Source organism: Schistocerca serialis, chromosome 4 (assembly GCF_023864345.2).
Source record: "Schistocerca serialis cubense isolate TAMUIC-IGC-003099 chromosome 4, iqSchSeri2.2, whole genome shotgun sequence".
Lineage (NCBI taxonomy): Eukaryota > Metazoa > Arthropoda > Insecta > Orthoptera > Acrididae > Schistocerca > Schistocerca serialis.
Genome location: NC_064641.1, coordinates 860,254,294 through 860,276,473, shown reverse-complemented (window position 1 = coordinate 860,276,473; position 22,180 = coordinate 860,254,294). Strand labels below are relative to the sequence as shown.

Sequence of the window (22,180 nt, the reverse complement as noted above, 5' to 3'; positions counted from 1 at the left end):
AGTTCTAGAGCTGATTGTTGTTTTTCAGACTGCCATTACACAGTGGATCCCCAGCCATTCTATGAAGACTGCCTGTATGATGTCTGTTCATGTCAGCTTGATGTGAACCAATGTCTGTGCCCCATACTTGCGGCATACGCCAAAGAATGTAGCCGCAACCATGTACCTATTGATTGGAGACATTCTGTTAGAGAGTGTGGTAAGCTAATATCCATTAATTTCCCTTACATCATCTTTGTTTCTGACTTTATTTTTTTGATAATATCTTTCATAATAATAATAATGAATTTCCTGACAGCAAATCCTAGTCTTTCCTCCCTGTTATTATGGTTCTAGGATGAACCATCTCCAAAATGTCCCCTGACAAGTTCTGACATGACAGTTGTGATCTACTTACATTATTTTTATAGTATTTTTCATAGATATTGATGTTTGAAGAAATACCAGAAATTTTGAGCATCGGTGGTAAGTTCCACGCAATCTGATCATCATAAACTACACAAACAGAACACAACCCTCTAAATATAACAAACACAGTAATGGATATCAAACAATAGTATCTATGCAAAATACTCATTTTCTTCACATGAAAGTTGCTAAAGAGTGTGAATGAGATATCCTTTCAAGTTAGGGAACTAAATTACTTCTTGGGCTCTGACTCAGGATTCAACACCTACAGATCCAATGCTTACCCACATAGCATTTGTCTTAATAGAGCCATCTACAATAAAACTATACATTCTTATGTAATTTGTGATTTAAGAACGTTTTTAAAGGAGGTTGCACAATGGTAACTTAACGATGCAGTTTTTAATTACAAAGTTGAGGAAGACAAGAGGCACATCAGTCAGAAAACTCCTTACACTACAATGAAGATAATGTTGTATGTTGATGAACTGCTGGAGGAGGTGGAACTATTGTGCATGGAATAATGGATGCCATCATTCCTAACATGGCTAAAGTGTACCTGGCTTGTTCTGCATTAAAATGCTTTTGTCGAGATGCTTCTTGCAGAAATCATTCACAGTAACTAGTTCACTGTCCATCCAATCCCATTGGTTCTCGTTTTCTTCATGCATTTTTGGCCTAAGTATTTCTGGAAGACAGAACTATTGAATGACTAGAGTCAAATTTGAGACAAATAACAGGAAAACAAAGCGCTAAGGCTTAACACCACTTACATAAAAGGAAGTCGTTTTTAGCTGTCAATCAGAGCGTCGGCTACTGTACCTGCAGAACTTTTACACATACCAGAACATCTCTTAAAATACAAAGAATTTGAGAGAATATATTTTGAGGGCCACAGACTATACCTTATAAAAAGAGGAAAAGTGGCTACATGAACAAAAACAGAGAAAATTCTCAATTCACAGATGCTGTATCAAACATTAAAAGATTTCACTGCAGGAATAAAAGTCCAAATCTCAAGAAATCAAAAGCTATATTCCACAAAGTTTTTCACAGAGTTTACATCTCCTTTTTTGATGTGCAAGGATGACCTACTCAGTTGTTAACAACCGTTCTTAAAAATGTATTTTTTGATGCTGACACAAATACACTATGATGCCTCCTAACTCAATCATACAATCAATACAGTAGCTGGTTATGACTGAATGTGTTTCACAGGTATCACTTTCACTTTTAAACTTACAGACAGCCATACTGTTAAATTTTCCCCAACCTAGCCCTCACTACTCCCCAAGGATGAAACTACTAGTTCTGAGAGCTAGGATAGAGGCACATACACTAATGCTTGTAAAAGTTGCAACACACAGAAGTAATGTTCTGAAACACTCCAGAATCAGAAGCTGTGTAGAACAGTGGATTGACACTGCAGAGAGATGGCATATATGTACACCCAGCAGTGCCCTCATTTTTGTGTCCAGATGGTCAGTGGTACACCATGCTCAGTCAGTGAAAAGCTGTCAAACAAAGTGCAAGCAAGTGCAGGTATGTATGCCCTATCAACATCACAAGGTGCAATACCAGCATGTGAGTGAGTTCAAATGGGGAAGAATGATTAGTCTCTGGGAAACAGGTTTGTCGTACTGTGACATTGCAGCACATACAAGGTACACTGCCATGATAATGATGTGTGTATGTGGAACTAGTGAATAGGATAAAGTACACTATGAGTGGGTACTGGACTACACAATGTGACCACAACATGGGACATCCATCATGTTGTTGGCATGACACAACCATCAGAACAGCTTTATCAACAGTGTTGGTTCAGTGTTGGAGAACTGTAATAGTTGTGGACATGTGTGTGTTGGCTGTTTGCTGTTGTCTGGTGTGGGGTGGACTGGTGAAATGAAAAACATTGTATCACCTTCCAGTGATCAGAAGCCAACATTGCATCAGACTGCAGTGAATCCCACTTCAATGTGTCCTACAGTTGACTGAGTCTACAGAAACAGTTTAGCATAATTATGTATATGAGTTACATGTATGCTCATTTATTCCACTTGCCTGGACATTGTCATTGATGGGGTGCATGCAATATGAGATATGCATAAATAAGTTAATATCATGTGGAGTTTCAAAGTACACAAACCATATATTGTGAAATGGTTTGAGTTACATTTTATGTTTACATATTTTCATTTCCTTCTTCTCATTATTACTTACTAAATAATATTGACCTTGTAGCAACTCAACAGACAACTTCTATCTGCAGGTGTGCGATGTCCCCTCGGCCAACAGTATAAATTTTGTGGTAATCCTTGTGTTCGATCCTGCTTTGACTTGGCACAGTCACTTGCTGATTGTGGCCCACGAGACTGTGTTGAGGGCTGCAACTGTCCTGAAGGAGAGTCTTTGGGTCCGGGTGGTACCTGCATTCCTATTGCACAGTGTCCATGCCTCAGTGGCTCCACTGAGGTTCTTGCTGGTAGTTCTGAAGTCAGAATCAATGATCAAGGTGGCTATGAATTCTGGTAAGTGCCAATGCTAAATGTTGTATTTGTTAACATTAACTCTGATGTTTAACAATTTCATGACTGTAATTGTAGGTAAAACTACCCACAATCTGAGAGTTGGTTTCAACACTATAATGTGTTATTAGGTATGATCCTATGGGAGGTTGTACACCTTTGGCTTTGTTACCTTTGAACTGATTTACCCAGCCAGTTATATGGGGACCTATAATTTAATGTGCACTTTAAACCATAGCACAAGTCAACATTTTTCTCATTAATAAATCATACTACATTCGAGATTTGTGACCTGACACTTACTTAGTGAGCCAAACTTAACTGATTTCTGTTAACCATTAAAATTATTTAATGATGATTCAGAACAAACCACCGGTCACCCACTAAGACAAACAGCTAATCCAAGTGTACAGCTGGGGAAGGATGGGTACATATCAGCACCAACCAGTGAGCTTTCCAACTGTTATTCTTGTTCACAAGAGAAAGGAAATCTTTGCACTTGTAAATACTTACATACTCTATTCTAATTTGTAAAATCAGCCAAGCAGCTTTCAGATGAAAAAATAAAAAATAAAAAAATAAAAATTAATTAAAAAAACTGTTTTAATGCCAGAACAGGATCTCTGATTTCCTCAGCTGTTTTGGCAAATAGATGGAACTTATACTGAAACATCAGTTCACAGTTCAATGATTTATTTTCATATTCAGTGGATGTGTTCCTTTAGAGGTGGCAAAACATATAGAAGCTTAATGATTAGATGGGATTATGAAAAAGGTAACATAAAAATGTTTTGGGTTTGGAAGTGTAAGTAACTGTCACTAACTGTATAAAATCAATATTTCTGCCACAATTTCCATGACCTTCATCTAGCCCAACTAATGGAGAAGACTGATTCCTCAATTATTTTTTGAATGGTTGGATCATTCAAAAAAATTCTTAGCAACTGTGAAGCCAGATCAAAAGAAAGTCATAAAAAAAAATAAATAAAAAAAAAATAAAAAAAAACCACATAGCTCCATTAGTAGACACAGAGGAAGGCAACGACAACTGTGGCAAAAATGTCAATTTTATCCATTCAGTGACAATTATGTCATGTGGCATGACTGGAGAAATTTTATGTCTACCGACTCCACCTGTGGAAAGTCTATGCACATACATTATGAGGAAGTTGTAACTAAAAATGTTACTTTTCACTGTAATTTGGAAAAATTTCTAGGGAGCTAGAGTCACCAGGAAAGCAATGAAGTGAGGATATTTGGGATTTCTCTCACTGTGCATAAGGACACAAAATGCCTTGTGAACAATAAGACAAGTTCTGTTTTACACTGCTAATAACATTTGGTAGTCAGACATCTACCACTTTCATAAACTCCAGAAGCATGTCTATTCCATCTTCAGATATGCCTCATGAATGTGACACTTTGTATGAACTCAAAAGAAGTAATGCAACAGAGTCAAATCTAATGAATGTGTGGGATGTGCTGATGGGCTGCCACCCACCTTAGCTCGAATTGTTCATTCTGGTGACTGGTCAGCAGGTGCAAAATGAGGTGGTGCAGTGTGTTGAAATGACAGATCATGCTGAATATTTATGGCAGATCAAGTGGGAACACCAGAAATCTCTCCTGCTGGCAAATATGGTGAGACATTATCAGATCACATGATCATCCAGAAACATTGCCCTCCATTGACTCTTTATCATTTCTGAAAGGCATAAGTACACTTAGCAGGCAGATACTTCCCAACTTAAATATACCTTTTAACATTATTTTAAAGTGCCTTTCCTGGCTGATTTTCATTCATATATGAAGGGAATGTACATTTAAAAATGGGATTCCTCCATCCATTCTTACAGAAACTGTGGGTAGAACTGGACTTGTGGTACAAATAGTGTTGTGGTCTACAGTTTCTTTGTCTGCTAATTGTGATCCTTGGGGAGTTTTTGTGCTAAAGCTTGACTACTCATCAGTGTCTCATTTTCAACTATGTAGCATACAGGTGCTCCAAAGCTGACAGTTTGCTGCCACTTTGGACCACCACAGTTGATCTTGGTGGTGATTAATATGTCCATTTACTGGATTGTTTTGAAGATAAAACCACTTCAGCTGTAACTACTTTATTTATAAGTGTGACTGGTTTTGCAGAATTTTAGCTGCATCATTAGGTGCAATTAAATCAAGTCATGTTCTGATCAAAAAAGAGAATTGGATGACCCAGCATTCACTGTCAGTAATTTTTCACTATGTAGTGGACATGTAGAGTATAGAATGCTCCTGTCATATGCTCATGTGATACCAGTACCTGGTGAGTTAACAGGACCCCCATATATTAGAAAAAGTGTTAAAAAAGCAGCTGAATATGATCATCTATGGCATTATGTAAAATTAAGCAACAGCAATCCCTCATTTACCACTGCGAGCACATGCACTGGATCTGTACTAACAGGCATTGTGTCAAGACAGAAATCTTCATTTGCTGTCTGTTGACACACATCCAGTGCATGCACTTGCAGTGGTAAATGAGGGACTGGCACTGCTTAATTTTACATAATACCATAGATGATTATATATGGCCGGTTTTTGAACGCTTTTTCGGTATATGGGGTCCTGTTAGCTCACCAGGTCACTGGTACTCCTGATACCATGGTAGAGTTCTACATTGTTTTATGATATTTTATAATTGAAATTAGCTATCATACTGACAAACTGCTAACTAAGAACACTGCGTCATCCCATTTTCTTTTTTGATTACAATATGACTTGTTTTAATTGCACCTGATGCAGCTAAACTGCTGCAAAACTGCTCAAGCTTATGAATAAATTACTTGCAGCTGAAACGGTTTTATCTTCAAAATTATACGTCCAGGCTGTGGCTGCACTGAATATAAAGTCTTCTGCATTTACTGGATGAACTGACAGATACTGCCAAAGAAGATGTCCAATGACGTCTGTTGTGGAATGGCCCTCCCAATCCATTTTCCTTTGCTGAACACTAATACCATTCTCCAACATATTCCACAAAAGTGTAGTTAGTCATATTCAGCAGCACAGGTTTGCTTTTTGTATTATAGTTCCATATAACCATTGGATTGGTCATACTGGACATGATGTAGTGTTCAGCTTTTGGCCCTCTATATCTCCAGACCTGACACCCATGGATTTCCTTTTATGGGATTACTTGAAGACCTTGTGTGTTTGCCTCCAATGCCTTAAAATACACATTTCTAATTCATTCACTTCCATTACTCCAAATATGCTCCAGAATATATGTTATGAAATGAATTATTGCTTAGATGTTGTTCTTGTGACCAATGGGAGTCATATAGAACACTTAAAAGCATGTTAAAATACAGAACATGCTTTTACATTGTCTTTAATTCACATCGATGTAGAACTAAGCATTACGTAATTACAGATGTTTATAAATATTATATTCATTTTGAATTGTCGTGTGAATCGTGGACTCCTTGCTAGCGATAATATGCATTTTGACATCTGTTGTTTGATGTTGTTAAACAAAATTCTCCTTCTCATCCAATTTCTAACTGGGCATCCTAAATGGATATTTAAAACTAAAAACTTGTTTCCATGCAGATGTTTTTTCTTCTTTAAAAAAAGGGAAGAAGAATCATCACATGTACTGTTTACAGTTTTCCACTTCTCTCTCTGTCATAACATATTCACGCAAATGGACCTTATAATATGCATAGTAGGAACTCATGTGAAGTAATGTGGAATGTTTTTAGTTATTTTTCAAACTGTGGTTCTAGACAAATTCTATTGTTGCATTTCTGCTGATAGCTTGCAGGAGATGTTTATAGCTAAATACAGAAGCCTTTTTTGTTTTATATAAACTATTTGGAATTCTTGTCTTTTGGCATGGATTACAGTAATCTAAAATACATTTATTTTGGGAGCTGCTAACCTCATGAAAGTGTCTACTAGGTGTTCCTACACTACCTTTAGAAAGTCTTATAATGTTTAGGGGCCACTGGGCAGTTAATAGTTTGAATGGGAACCTATGCATACACAACCATGATAAATGTGTAAATCAGTGTGTTCCACTCCCCCATGTTTCTTGTATGAAAGACTGGTAGTTATATTGTTGTAACCTTGGTAATAAATCTGCTATCAACTAACTTAAGTGATAACAGTGCTCTATGGTAACCTTTTCTAGTAGCAATACAACACGACATGGAAAATCAGTTGAAGAGAAGATGTAGTGTATATGTAATGCATTAATGCGATACTTTAGGTTATACTTTGGCACTAAATCTGCATCTGTACCCTGCAGACCACAGTGAAGTGGATGGCAGAGGGCACTCCCAGTGGAACCAGTTATTAATGCTTATTCCCCTTTCATTTGTGTATTGCGCATGGGAAGACTGATTCCTTAAATGGCTCTATAATTAGTTTAATCTTGTCTTTGTGGTCCCTATGGGAGTGACAAGTAGGGGGCTGTACTATATTCATAGATTCACTTAAAGCAGATTCTTGAAACTTTGTAAGTAGGCTTTTGTGGAATTGTTTGTGTTTATCATCAAGCATCTGCATTATCTGCCAGTCCAGATATTTCAGCATCCCTGTGATGCCTTTTCATGTGTTAAAAATCCTGTGACCATTTGTGCTACCCTTCTTTGTAGATGTTCAGTATCCTATGTTGGTCCTATTTTGTACAAGTGCTGCACACTTGAACAATATTCTAGGGTGTATCACACAAGTGTGCACTGGAACTGCATTAATTAGTTATTTCTCAAATATACTATCAGAGTCACACAAAATTACTTTGATGTTTCATCAAACATATATGGGAATGTAGATCTCAAGTTTCTTCCCTGTAATATGGAAATCACACATCTGCAGACATAGGTTCCTACTGAAATGATTACTACCCCATGTCCTCTAAATATCTCAGGAGTTTGTGGGAATGGTTTAGCATCATAATGCATGTCCAATCAGATATTCCTTATGAAATTTATTCTAGCACAAAATGAGTTTGTATTTCTTGTTAGCATAATACATGTTCCAAAATTTTGATTAAGTAAGTCTTTGAATGATATGTAATGCCTTTCAGCTCCTTCTGCACCCATCTCCCTATTCTATGGCTCCTACCCCTGTGATCATCCCTGCTGCAAGACCTGCCCTATGCACCCTTCTACTAGCATTTATACGAGCCCTGTAACTGACAAAACATATACTAACAAAGGGAGAGCCACCTGTGGAATGACACATGTCGTATACCAACTGTTGTGTAAACACTGCCACCGCTGAGTGGGTGGTGGTAGAGGTTGTATACGGGCAACACACAATATCGTGTTAGGGAGCATGCTTTACAACAAGACAGTCATGACCTTGGTGCATGGTTCACCACATATGCCATCCAAATTCTTACTCCACGCACCAGTTTCTCAGAACTCCACAGGTTGGAACTGGCACTACAACATGTTCTTGGTTCTTGCAACTCATCTGGCCTTAATTTGCGTTAATTTCTTTGGTCTCAGTACTTCTTCATAGTAACTATTCCTTTCTTCACACCCTTTTATTTTTCTACATCTTTCGTTTACTAACCTGTCTGTTTTTCGCCACCCCCTGTCACCTTTATCACATACAATGCACTTAACTGTTTGCTCTTATTACTAAGTGCACAATGTTTTAACAGTAATCTCTGTCGTGCATATTACCGTATCTTCCACCTTTTCAAACTGTAGTCCTACAATTAGTTTTTCCTTCTCATCCTGTCTGGTAGGTCTTCCCTGAACCGGGGTCCTGGATGACTTTCCCAAACTCTACCCCTTTTCCTAAACCTCAGCAGTCATTTTCCTTCTCCCTTTTCCTTGCCTTCAACCCTTCTGCCAAGATGAGTTGCCACTGACTCTGAAAGTTAGCAACCTACCACCACTTGGTCAGTAGATTTTTTTGTTTTTAATCTATCCAGTTACTATGGACCAGAAAATGTACCATCTGTTTTTGGCAAAATTCACATCTACTTTCTCTGTAAATGATTAGATTCCCAAATTTAAATGGTTATCACACTACATGAGTGAAGACAAACAAATTATTAGTTCTTTGAAATTGACTGTAAAAAAAAGTGCTGATTGGGAACTTCTTGACCAGAATGTTTGCTTTTTCAAAAACTTTTACATCTTTTTCATCTGAAATTGGCCTTTATTTTCTTAGTTTGGCTGTATTTAAACTATCAAAAATGATTGTTCTGTTGAAAAACAGCAGCATTTTCCTGCCAGTTAAGTTTAATGTGTCTCCAGTATAAGGTGTTTCTGGACATTATTTCTCTTTTCCCACTCAATTTGAAGATCAAAAAATCTGCAGACTACTAATTTTGACATTCATTGGCATTCATAGATCTGCGAGCCATGCTTGACAATGCTACAGATAGAACATACAAGGCACTTAGCATACTAGTAGAACCGAGCATAGAGCCACTCGATTTTAACATTAGGGAAGAATTTTGGTGCCATTGAAAAAGCATCTCAGATTTTGTTTTCCAGTCACTATAGTGCAGAAGGCAGGTGCTGCAGGCTATTGTTGCAGATGGCCACTAGCGTAAATAGCCAAGAATTTTGACCATTGCAGGAGAAGAAGCAGTGCGAGGAAACAAACCCGCCTCCAATTTGCTGGGCAGCAGCCTACAGTAGAACTGACACATTGTCACAGGGAATGCCAATCTTTTCTGGTGGTGTGAGCCGTAATCGAAATCTGTGATGGACCAGGATTAGTTGCTTCATTTATTTCAAAGTAAGAAAAGAAAACAGGCAACACACTACACAAAACATTTGGGGATGGCTACTGCGTAATTATTGTTGAAGTCAGCATAGTATTGTTAATGAATGTAGTGCAGGCCTGACCTCTAGTGATACAAAATGCAACTACAGTTCAAAACATCCGTCACATAATTTGACACTTTAAAATTTTCCACATTATACTATCTTTAGAGCTTTAGTTAACAAACAAACATATGCATGGTGTCTTTCTTATAAAATGCTAGGTTCCACGGCAAAGTACTACCTGTATCTTAAACAGACCATTCAACTGTCCACAACTGGCATGGCACCAGATCATTGAGTGCATTGATACATTGTTGTGTTCGTACATTTTATTTTGCAACTAGGTTGTGCACATTATCTTTCCAAATTGAGCTTCCCCAGATGATGTACAGTGCCAGTAACTGCCTATATTTTTGATGCTGTGTATGCAGAAAATAAAGCTATTTGAAACTATCTCTGATAAATAACTGATATGGATACAGTTCACTATGAAACAGCATCTATTAAGTAATTTTGCGTTTTCACGTTTTAAGGCAGAATTTGCATATATTTCACATTTATCGCAAAATAGAAATTGTTCTGGTCCCTACCAATTACTTTTGTTTGTTGTAACTGTTCTTTTTTTTTTTTTAAGTAAAGAATTCGTGCATAGCGGTGTGCTAGCTTTCAGCAGAACATCTTGCGGCCGGCCGCGGTGGTCTAGTGGTTCTAGGCACGCAGTCCGGAACCGCGGGACTGCTACGGTCGCAGGCTCGAATCCTGCCTCGGGCATGGATGTGTGTGATGTCCTTAGGTTGGTTAGGTTTAAGTAGTTCTAAGTTCTAGGGGACTGATGACCACAGAAGTTAAGTCCCATAGTGCTCAGAGCCATTTGAACCATTTTTGAACATCTTGCAAATAGTTTGATCTCTCATGCTAAATTACAGTGCTTTGATCAGAAAATATCTTCTTCACTTTCATTTTCTCAAAAACATTTCCTGTTGTCTTGTGATGAAGCATTGGAACTAATGGATACAGGTTTGAACCCCACTGCTTTTCATTATGATGAAAATATACGCTGATGAGCCAAAGCATTATATCACTGCCCACACTGAGATTGAATGCCACCAGATGCCATTGCAGGCGTACCAAAAGTATGTAAGTGCAGTACAGATGAATGGGGAATCATTCCAGCAATGATAAGGGTTACAAATGGGGAAATTCCATGACATTAGCTACTTTGAAAGAGGCCAGATTGTTACCTGTGAATGAGTATCTAAGAAATTGTGACACTAGTTGGCTGTTCCATGCCACTGCCCTAAGCATATGCAGAAAGTGGTTGAAGGATGGTGAAACTAGAGTAGGCAACGAGCTGTTGGATGTTTATAGTTCTTCACAGGATGTTCAGATCATAGACTTGACAGCTCTTTAAAGCAGGGTAGACAGTGATCTGTGGCAAGATATGATGACAAAGTACAATGCTATTACAAGTGTATGTATTTCAGAGCACACAGTTTGGCTTGTGTTGTTGAACATGGGGCATTGAGACTGGACTATGAATCAGTGGAAGTGTATCTTCTGGTCAGATTAACTGTATTCTATATTGCACCAGGTTAGTGGTCATTTGTTGATAAGCTAAAACGTCCACTGCACTATGGATTCAGCCTGGTGGGAGCAACAAGGCTAGAATTGTGCTGGAGTGGTTTGGGTAGAATGAGCGTGAGCTTACATCAATGTTTTGGGCACAAACTTTGCCTTTCTGGACCAGCTGGAACATACCTTCTGTGCTACCAGGAGCCAACTTTGTACCCATAAACCACTGGCCCATACTGTACAAGAATTGTGTGACCTGGATGCAGGCATCTGGTGCACATGCTTCCAGAGGACTTTTCAAATCCATGCTACACAGATTAACTGCTGTATTTTGTTTGTTTGTTCCAAGGATGGGCCAATGAGTTATTAAGCAGGTGGTCATACTGTTTTAACTGATCAATGTACTCATTGTATTTCCATAACAAGACAAGACTATACAGTTTTCCATGCAGAAGATCTTACAGTTTGTGCAGCACTGGCATGAAAGAACATGGCCATATGTGTACATTTGAGCAGAGAAAACAGATTTTATTATTCAGTCTGTAGTTATATTATCATGTTCAAGGATGCTGTTTTCAAATATCTCATGCTAAACATGTTATAACATGTGAGTTTTTGCTTAGGTCAGATGCAATAAATAGTTATTAAATCTTACAGGAAAAAACTGTAGTGTAATTGTTTATGTAAAATGTTAATTTTATGTAATTATGCAAAAAACATTCTGCTCTTATTCTCTTTGCCATACATTTTATATTATTTTGATTTATTATATTCTTATTAATTTAATGTACATTTAATGTACATTGTGGCTTTCAATGTTTATTTTTAGGGTTTGTACTGAAAAATGACCAATAATTTTTGTTGCACTGTATATTCTTCACCAAACTGTGTTTTTATTTCTTGATATTGACGATATTTTCCTGAAAAAATACTTACATACTAATTTGGCCACACAACCCACATTCGGTGTTTGGATAAATGTATGACTTAAACACATCAGTCTTTACATGACTTTCTTATCCTTATGATGTGTTCTTTATTTGGCTCATGTGACTTTAATATGGGATTTATTTTATTGTATACATGTGCTGCAGTGATGTACCAGTGATGAGCGTCTATAAATCGATGAAAAATCCATGATTTAATCTAATAATGTTTATGGAGGCAAAGCACTATCCAGCAAATAGAACTGGCATGGAACTCTTGCTGCCTAGCTCAGGGAATCCCTCCCACCCATTTTCCTGATCATCAGAATTCCCATTTCCAGCTGCACTCTTCCTTTCACAAAGATAGTCCAACTGTTCATTCAAATTCCACCAAGCCATACAACCCACCATCTTAGTCCTGTAAAACAACACTGCTCATCCACAAACATTCATGAAATACCTCTGCTCCCTCTGTACATCAGTTTTGCTGTGTGAGACCAAATGCCTACTTCTCATTTCCTGAACAGAGTCTCTTAAATTCTTGTTGCTTATATCTGTTAATCACTTTTTCAGTTTGGCAAGTTATGAAAACTTGCAGTTTCTTGTAGGATTGTTATGATATCATAAAGGCTGATGAAGTGTGAAGTACTAATTTGTTAGTGTCTTAAATTACTTCATCTGAATTCTAAGCTAGTTTCTTTGAATAAGCTACAGCCATTTTTTCTCCATCCATGTCTAACCAACCAAGTGATCCATCCATAATAACCATGTCATCAATAAGATATTAAACTCCAACTCTCTCAATTTTCTGTTAATGTTATGTATTGTATGATGTAGCACTAACTAAATAATCAGCATTGTTTTTTTTTATAATAATTGTCAGTTTAATGCATAGAACCACTTAATAATGAATGTGTTTTCATCAGTGAGTGTTCTGCTGCAAAATGGTCATGTCGACCTGCAACACCAGAAGAGCAAAAACAACATGGTAATCTAACTGCAAGCCTAAAGAAATGCCGAGCTGACCTTGGTGAGGAATTTACGATGTGTTCTCCCACAGAAGTCCGTACTTGTAAGGTATGTATTAGAATTACAAGGATATTTTGAAACCATACTTGGAATTAATTTCTGTAATATGATTTTCTGACCTGCTTTTATGACAAGACTTAAGCATTGAATATCATGTAGGTTTGCCTTAATGCTTATTGTTGAAGTACTTTGGTAACATAAAAATAAAAATAAATTATAAGTTTTGTCTCATTGTTCTTTGTTATTGAAGTGATAACAGGGATAACAATGGAACTGTGGTAATGTAAAAAAGAAAGAAAAAGAAGTAAATGAAGAGATAAGTTCTGTAAAATTATGTATTCAGTAATGAAGATGTCTAGGAAGAACTATGAAAATGTTAATTTTGGTACAAACTGATATAAAGAATTTGTTAAACAGCTACTAGCCACCAAACTGATGTATCTCTAGTATATGTATGAGGATAAGAAGGCGTTGGTGATCAGTTCTTTGCTTTTTCTGCATTATATACTATTTAGTGCAATACTACCTTAAATGATAGACAGTTCCTTGCAACCTTTTCACAGTAGGGCAGTGTGAACTAAAAATATAGTGAAAAGTGAAAGATTAAAGAAGTGTCACAGAGTCTTCTTATATATGGTGACACAGAAAAATGTGAACATTTCCCAATCCAATAAAACTAGAAGTGATGAAGGAAAGAAATTGCATTCATAGTAATTGAAACCTTACAACTTTGCCATTTATGAAACATTAGTGGCATTTATCATTTTTTTAAGAATTATGTCCTTAAGATGGTGTCCTCCAGTATGAATACACTCGTGAAATCTGTTGTTGAGATTCTTCATTGACTACTGCAATATCTCAGCTGGGATACTGTAAACTGCATCCCGAATTCTTTGTTTTAACTTGTCCAGGGCTCTTGGTCAAGTCTTGTAGACTTTGCTCTTGAGGTAGCCCCACAAGAAAATAATCACAAATGGATAAATCTGACAATCTAGGGGGCTAGGGAATGTTACCGAATAGTGAGATCACATGGTTGCCAAACAAGTCTTGCCATTGATTGCCATGCAGTGTGTGATGTTGCTCGGTCCTGTTGAAACCAGACTTCTTGAATGTTTGGAAAGTTGTTCAATGCAGGTGTAACAAAAGTTTATAACATCTCCATGTAACGATCAGCATTGACAGTTATTGTGTTTCCTTGTTCATTTTTCCGATAATCCCATGTGATGAAACACCTCACCATACTGTCACTTTACTACCATGTAAAGGGCACTCTTGAACGTCATTGGGATTTGTGTTTGCCCAGTAATGGTAGTTATGTTTATTCACATAACCTGTGAGATGAAAATGTGCCTCATCTGACATCCACAACATTTTTAGAAATTCATTTTTATTGTTTATTTTTATCATTTGTTGACAGAATCCTAATCGTAACCAGTAATTGTTGTCCTTCATTGTTGCACCATCTGTGGTTTGAACAGATGAAATTTTAAATCAAGATGAAGAATTCTGTGAACACTCTCCTGGGACATTCCTACCACTGCTGCTTGCTTATGAATTGAATGCCGTGGGCTCCGTAAGACAGACTTGCGTACAACATCAGTGTTTGCTGGAGAATGCACACTTCTTGGTCATCATGTTCGTTTCTTCTTGGGGACAGATCCAGTCTCTTCAATGTTATTGATCCAACATCTTATTGAATGTTTTGACGGAACAGCATCATGATGTCCTAAATTATAAAAACATCAAAACTCCTTCTGTGCCACTACCAAACTATTATTGTTTTTATAAAACATTTTTATGGCTAACATATGCTGTTGTCTGTTCCACTGATCCATGATTACTGAAATGGTGGACTGTTTACTCGCTAACTGTCATGAACCTGCAGTGCTGCCACCGGCCCATGGCTGCCACTACTCATTTCAAACATTCCCGTTATTCTGTGTCACCCAGTAGAAGAGTAGGAGCTGTCTGAATATGAACTGTCTGATGATTTTTCTACATTATGTGATAAAAAATATCTGGACACCCCCAAAAACATGTGTTTTGCATATTAGGTGCCTTGTGCTGCCACTCCATATCAGTGACCTCAGCAGTCATTAGAATCTTGAGAGAGCTGAATGGGGCACTCCGCGGAACTTACGGGCTTCGAATGTGGTCAGGTGACTGGGTGTTACTTGTGTCATATGTCTGTACATGAGATTCCCACACTCCTAAACATCTCTAGGTCCAAGGTTTCCCGTATGTTAGTGAAGTGGAAACATGATGGGACACATACAGCACAAAAGCATACAGGCCGACCTTGTTTGTTGACTAACAGAGACCACTGACAGTTGAAGAGGGTTGTAATCTGTATTAGGCAGACATCTATCCATACCATCAACAGGAATTCCAAATTGCATCAGGATCCACTGCAAGTACTATGACAGTTAGGCAGGTGGTGAGAAAACTTGGGTTTCATGGTGAGCAGCTGCTCATAAGCCACACATTGCACCAGTAAATGTCAAATGATGCCTTGCTTGGTGTAAAAATTGTAAACATTGGACAATTTAACAGTGGAAAAATGTTGTGTGGAGTGACGAATAACGGTACACAATGTGGCAATCTGATGGCAGGGTGTTGGTATGGAGAATGCCTGGTGAACATCATCTGCCATTGTGTGTAGTGCCAACAGTAAAATTTGGAGGCATTGGTGTTATGGTGTGGTCATGTTTTTCATGGAGGAGACTTACATCCCTTGTTGTTTTGCATGGCAGTATCCCAATACAGGAATACATTGATGTTTTAACCACCTTCTTGCTTCCCAATGTTGAAGAGCAATTTGGAGATGGCAGTTGTATCTTTCAACACAATCGGGCACCTGTTCATAATGCACGACCTTTGGCGGAAACTTTGCACAACAATAACATCCCTGTAATGGACTGGCCTGCACAGAGTCCTGACCTGAATCTTATAGAACACCTTTGGGATGTTGTGGAACGCCAACTTCATGCCAGGCCTCACTGGATGTAGGTTGCTTGCTATAATAATAAATCTTGAATTTACTATTAGTGAAAGAAATATTCATGAAAATTTCTATCTGCTGAGTAAGTGGCTATTTGTTCTTCACAACTTACAAATTTTGTAGAAATGTTTCATTTTTATCAAGTTCTGTTGACTTACTGAACTTTGACTAATGTATTGTTGAAACATATGTTCACTGCAGATGGATTGATCATCAGTAACTTGCAAGAATTGTGGAATGTTGTAGGGTATTTTGGATTATCTTAGTATATCCCTGTCTCTCACTAAGATATTTGTATCACTTTCTCATAAACAGGCATCTAAGGCTACAAAACATCACTGTACTAAGAACTATGGGGAGAGACATTAATTAAATCTTTGTGATGATTAAGGGTGCTAACAGAACAGATACCAACCCCAAGTACAAATGTTCACGGTGTGCAACTGTTAGTTGTCTTAAGCAATTTAGGGAAATCATGGAAAACCTAAGGTAACAATCTTGATGGATCACTTTGTGGGGAAGAAATGCAATTAGGCTTCTTACGAACCCACACTGCAGACAGTATGGTCACTCAGAATCTGCTATTCTCTCAAATCTATGACAGGTGACGAAAAGATTGACTTGAGTTGTCAGATAATAGTATTTATCACCAACTAGAGGACTCTGTTGACAAGTGATCAGCATTTGAACTGGTGGTGTTGGTCTCAGGCTCTGCAGTTCATAAGTACTTAGTCCAGGGCTGAAATTCATATGAGTATAGCTGTGCTGATGTTAAGTACACTCACATGTATACTGTGGCTATGATTGTTGAAGGCCCTTCTAACACATGAGTTTCTGGGACATCAGTATCCTGGCTACTGTGAAAGTGTATTCAGAGTAGTGAACTGAGAAAATACAAACAGTGGCATCAGGCCATGAGACATGCCCAGATACTTTTGCAACTACATAGATAGTGTCATAGAACTGAGGAACAAAAAGTAAATGAGATGAAATCGGAGACAGTGGTTCAAATGTACGCCAAAAAAATGAAGACCAAATGGAGGTCAGGTCATAGTTTTACTACAGAGGAACTCAACAGGGGGAAACTGCAGATGTAAGATTAATTATAAACAAGAAGATTAAAAATATATAGAAGGAATCTGAGACATAATAGCAAGACTTGCTTTACAAATAAACAGAATACATTCTGTAGAAATCATTTAAGTCTGTGCATTAACATGCTCACTTTCTTATGGAGAGGTTGAATAGCTCCATGAAAAGTTAATAGAATTTAATAAATTACAAGCCCCACTAGAGCACTGCAGGCATTGGCACCTGCAGAAATTTCCCTGGAGAGGCGGGGAGGGGTGCAAGACTCCAAAATTGCTATTTTTGATGTAAATAAGTTAGTCAATTTCGAGACATGTAATGCCACAAAAGCTAAATCCAGTTGGTGACACAAAATACATAATATTATATCTCAGAGAATTCGTGGTTATCCACTCATCAGAAATCACTCCTTAAGGTCTATGAAGATTCTGTAATGTATAAAAACTGTTTACTCCAGATTCCAGAGAAATGGTGGGGTGGGGTGGGGAGGGGAGAGTGTAAATGCCTCTCTTACCCCTCCCCCCCCCCCTCCCTTTAACCCGCCTCCTCCTTGAGGATGCCTTTGACTGCAAGAAAATACAGGATCAAAAACTGAAGAATGATTAAATGTGATGCCAGAGCATGTCATTTCTCATTTTCATTATCATTGCTTCTACTAGTTATAATATATGTGTCATCAGTGTACATGATGACGTTTGCACCCTCTGGTAATCTTATATCAGTTATATAAAGAACGAAAAACAGTGGACCTAATACTGACCTTTGAGGCACACTGTGTTTAACTTGTTGGAAGCTAGAGCAGGTATTTACACTTTTTCCCATTATATGTTTTATTTCCACATGCTGTCTTGTGTTTTTCACAAAGGATTGTACCATGTCACCTGCTTTCCTTCTCATGCCATATTGATAAAGATTTTGCTACAGTGTATCATTACATACACAACTGAAACATTTGGGGAGATCTAGAAACAACCCACAGACTTTGTTTTGTTTATTTAATGCTATAATTATGTGACTCCTGAAATCTGAATTAACTTATTGGTTAACCTTTGGTTACAGAAGGTATTTTAGGCATCATGTAAGAAGTTATTTATACCAGTGAACTGCACCAATATGTCTTTTGTGACTGTTTCTATACTGAGGTAATAGCACTCAGGGGTCTGTAATTTGCAAGGTCATACTTCTTGCATCCTTTGTGCAGGTGAATCACTTGACTCACTTAAGGTGTTCAGGGAAACTTCTTTCTTCCATAAGCTAATTTATTAAAAATTTCAGTAACTTTACTAAAGATTGTGAACAGTAGAGGCCTGCTTAATTACTCTTATAGACATGCAATCAAACTTTTATGGATTTTTTGCTTTTATTGTCCTGATTATTTTTGCAATTTCAGTCTCGTTTGTGGGAAAAATGAATAAAGATCCTATTACATTTAAATTATTTTCTATTCTTTTCCTTGATATAACTTTAATCCTATAAGTTTGTCTATTATAATTATGTAGTGCTCACTGAAAAAGAAACTGACTTCATGGGAGTTACAAATTCCTTTCCTTCCTTTCTAAGTAATATGTTTCCATCATTTGTTATTTGCTGTTTATTAATCCAGTAAATTGTATTCATCTTTAAAATGCATGACATTGTAGGACATTGTGAGGTAATTACATATACTAAGACCAGAACAACTGCCTCAGAACTGTCTTGTTAAAACACACTGTTAATAGGTCGCAAGTTGGTGCATGGGTTGCCACACTGGACTCTCATTCAGGGGGGACAACTGTTCAAATATGTGTCCAGCCATCCATACCTAGATTTTCATGTTTTTCCCAAATCACTTGAGGCAAATGCTGAGAGAGATCCTTATTATAGGTTACAGGCAATTTCCTTCTCCATCCATCCCTATTCCAAGCTTGTGTTCCATCTGTAATGGCCTTTTTGTCGATTAGATGTTGAATTCTAAACTTACTTCTTCATTTGCAATTAGGCTACATCCAAAGCAACTGAATGTATATTTTTACTTTGACTATATTATAATACGAGGGTTGTTTTTTTAAGTAAGGGCCATTTTTATTTTTAAAAAAAGATACAAATACTTTTGTAAAAAAACTTTTATTTTCTGATTCTACACACTTTTACCTATTTTTCTACATAGTTGCCTTGTTTACTTAAGCACTTGTCATACCGTACAACTAAGTTTTTAATTCCCTCTTCAAAGAATTCGGCCGTCTGCTCCGACAGCCAAGAGTTCACGGCCGCTTTCACTTCATCGTCATCATTGAAGCGCTGCCCGCCAAGATGGTGTTTCAGGTACCGGAAAAGGTGAAAATCGCTTGTGGAAATGCCAAAGAAAGAGTGGAAATTGTGAATCTTCTGTCCTCACGAATCTTTGTTTCGACTGCAGCCACCAAACCATCAGTGATCACAGAGGGCCGGCCTGAGCGTTCTTTGTCATGGACGTTTTGACGGCCATTTTTAAACTCTCTAACCCATTGATGCGCTTTACCTTCACTCATTGCATTCAAGCCATAAACTTCTGTTAACTGACGATGAATTTCTGCTGTTGATAGGCTTCTCGCGGTCAAAAAACGTATCACTGACCGTATCTCACATGCGGCGGGTGATTCAATAATCGTAAACATTATAAAGTACCACAGCAATGCGTACACGTCAGCTACAGAGCTGCAACTTGCATCAGTGTGAACGGGAAGGATGCCAACAAGTGGCGCGGTGGCTTGTTGCGGCGTCTGCGCGAACTACGGGACTATACGCGTGAACGGCCCTTACTTAAAAAACAACCCTCGTATGTGAAAACAAATGCATACATAAATTTCCCTTGACTGTATTATCATCAGGAATAAGTAGGTGCTATAGGTAGTTAGAATAATTGAAAGTAGCATGCTAATATAAACTGACCTCTGTGTAAAACTTCCTGGCAGATTAAAATTGCGTGCCAGGACAAGACTTGAACCCAGGACCTTTACCTTTCGCGGCAAGTGATCTACCAATTGAGCTATCGAAGCACAACTCACGAGCCATCCTCACAGCTTCAGTTCTGCCAGTACCTCGTCTCCTACCATCCAAACTTCACAGAAGCTCTTCTGCAAACCACAGAAGAGCTTCTGTGAAGTTTGGAAGCTAGGAGAAGAGGTACCAGCAGAATTGAAGCTGTGAGGATGGCTCATGAGTTGTGCTTGGATAGCTCAGTTGGTAGAGCACTTGCCTAAAACGCAAAGATCCCGAGTTCGAGTCTCATTCTGGCACACAGTTTTAATCTGCCACGGAAGTTTCATATCAGCGCACACTCTGTTGCAGAGTGAAAATCTCATTCTGGTCTCCATGTAGTTGTTCACAAACTAAAAACTATGGTGGAAGAGTAAGTTTGTGACGGTTTTTCTAAAAGAGCCATTTTTATTTCATATGGTAACATCCAATATATTGTAAAGCAAGCTCCCCATGTATCTCAGACTGAGGTAATAGTTGCTAAGCCTGTGGTTTTTTGGGTGGAGGTTGTTGACGGTTAGAGTGTGACAGCAATGAATATTGTTTAATTGGAACTGATGCAGACACTTTTTTTATAAATGTGACTGTCTCAAAGATATAAATAAATGGAATGGATAAAATATTTAATGACTTGAATATTGATTTTGGTATTATGAGGTAGCACTTTCACATTATCTTTAAGATTCTTTTTAGTGTCATAAATTCTTTATGTGTGGTAATCTCCAGAAGAAGTACACTATATGAAACAGTTGAAAGCTTCAGGAAAAATGACAGAGTACAGAGAACAGATGATATTGTTATATAGTGCTTGGGGAGTTTGCAGTTTGATCTTTTTTTATTACAAAGCTGCGTGACTGATCTGTTCCAAAAGCATAGGACTGTTTCATTGACGTTATAGTTTTCAAAACTTCTTGTTTGGATGCAAGTAAATCTGCAGCACAGCCTTGGGCACCAGCATGTACCCTCCTATGCCAACCTTTTTATGGTCCATCTAGAGGGGACCTTCATAGCCTCCCAAAACACCAAACCCCTAGTCTGGTTCAGGTTCATTGATGATGTCTTCATGATCTGGACTCAATGCCAAGACACCCTATCTTCATTCCTCCACAACCTCAACATCTCTTCTCCCATCTGCTTTAAGTGTTCCTCCTCAACCCAACATGCCACCTTTCTAGATGTTGACATCCTTCTCTCTAATGTCTCCATCTGCACCTTTGTCCACATGAAACTCACCAACCACCAACAGTACCTGCATTTTGACAGCTGTCAACCCTTTCACTCAGTACCACCCTGGACTGGAACAACTGAACCACCACCTTAGCCAGGGCTTTGATTATGTATAATCGTGTCCTAAAATTGGGAACAATCTACCTGAGATCTTCTTACCCCTCCTAAAGTGATGTCCCATTGGCCACCCAACTTCCACAACATCCTATTCTATCCCTAGGCCACTCCCAATCCCAACCCTAGCCGTAAGGATCATATCCCTGCGGAAAGCCCATGTGCAAAACCTGCCCAATGTACCCACCCAGCACTTCCTATTCCAGTCCTGTCACTTGTTTATCCTACCCTGTCAGGGGCCAGGCCACCTGTAAAAGCAGCCATGTCATTTACCAGTTCTGCTACAATCATTGCATAGGTTTTTATATTGGTATGACTACCAACAAGCTGTCCACCAGGATGAACGGCCAGTGCTAAACTGTGGCCAAGAGCAAAGTGGATCACCCTTTGGCACAACATGCATCTGAACATAACCCACTTGATTTCAGTGGCTCCTTCACTACCCACACCATCTGGACCCTTCCCTCCACCACCAGCTTCTCTGAACTATGCAGATGGGAGTTATTTTTA

At 38.2% G+C, this 22,180-nt stretch overlaps 1 protein-coding gene across 1 annotated transcript in view; it reads left to right on the top strand.

The window, feature by feature from the left end:
* Positions 1–22,180, top strand: part of LOC126473497 (hemocytin) — a 568,134-nt gene that overhangs the window by 184,427 nt on the left and 361,527 nt on the right. Inside the window, exons 20-22 of the mRNA XM_050100583.1 lie at positions 29–199; positions 2,681–2,939; positions 13,143–13,293. Of these exons, the coding sequence (XP_049956540.1) occupies positions 29–199; positions 2,681–2,939; positions 13,143–13,293 (581 nt within the window). The remainder of the gene's footprint in view (positions 1–28; positions 200–2,680; positions 2,940–13,142; positions 13,294–22,180) is intronic.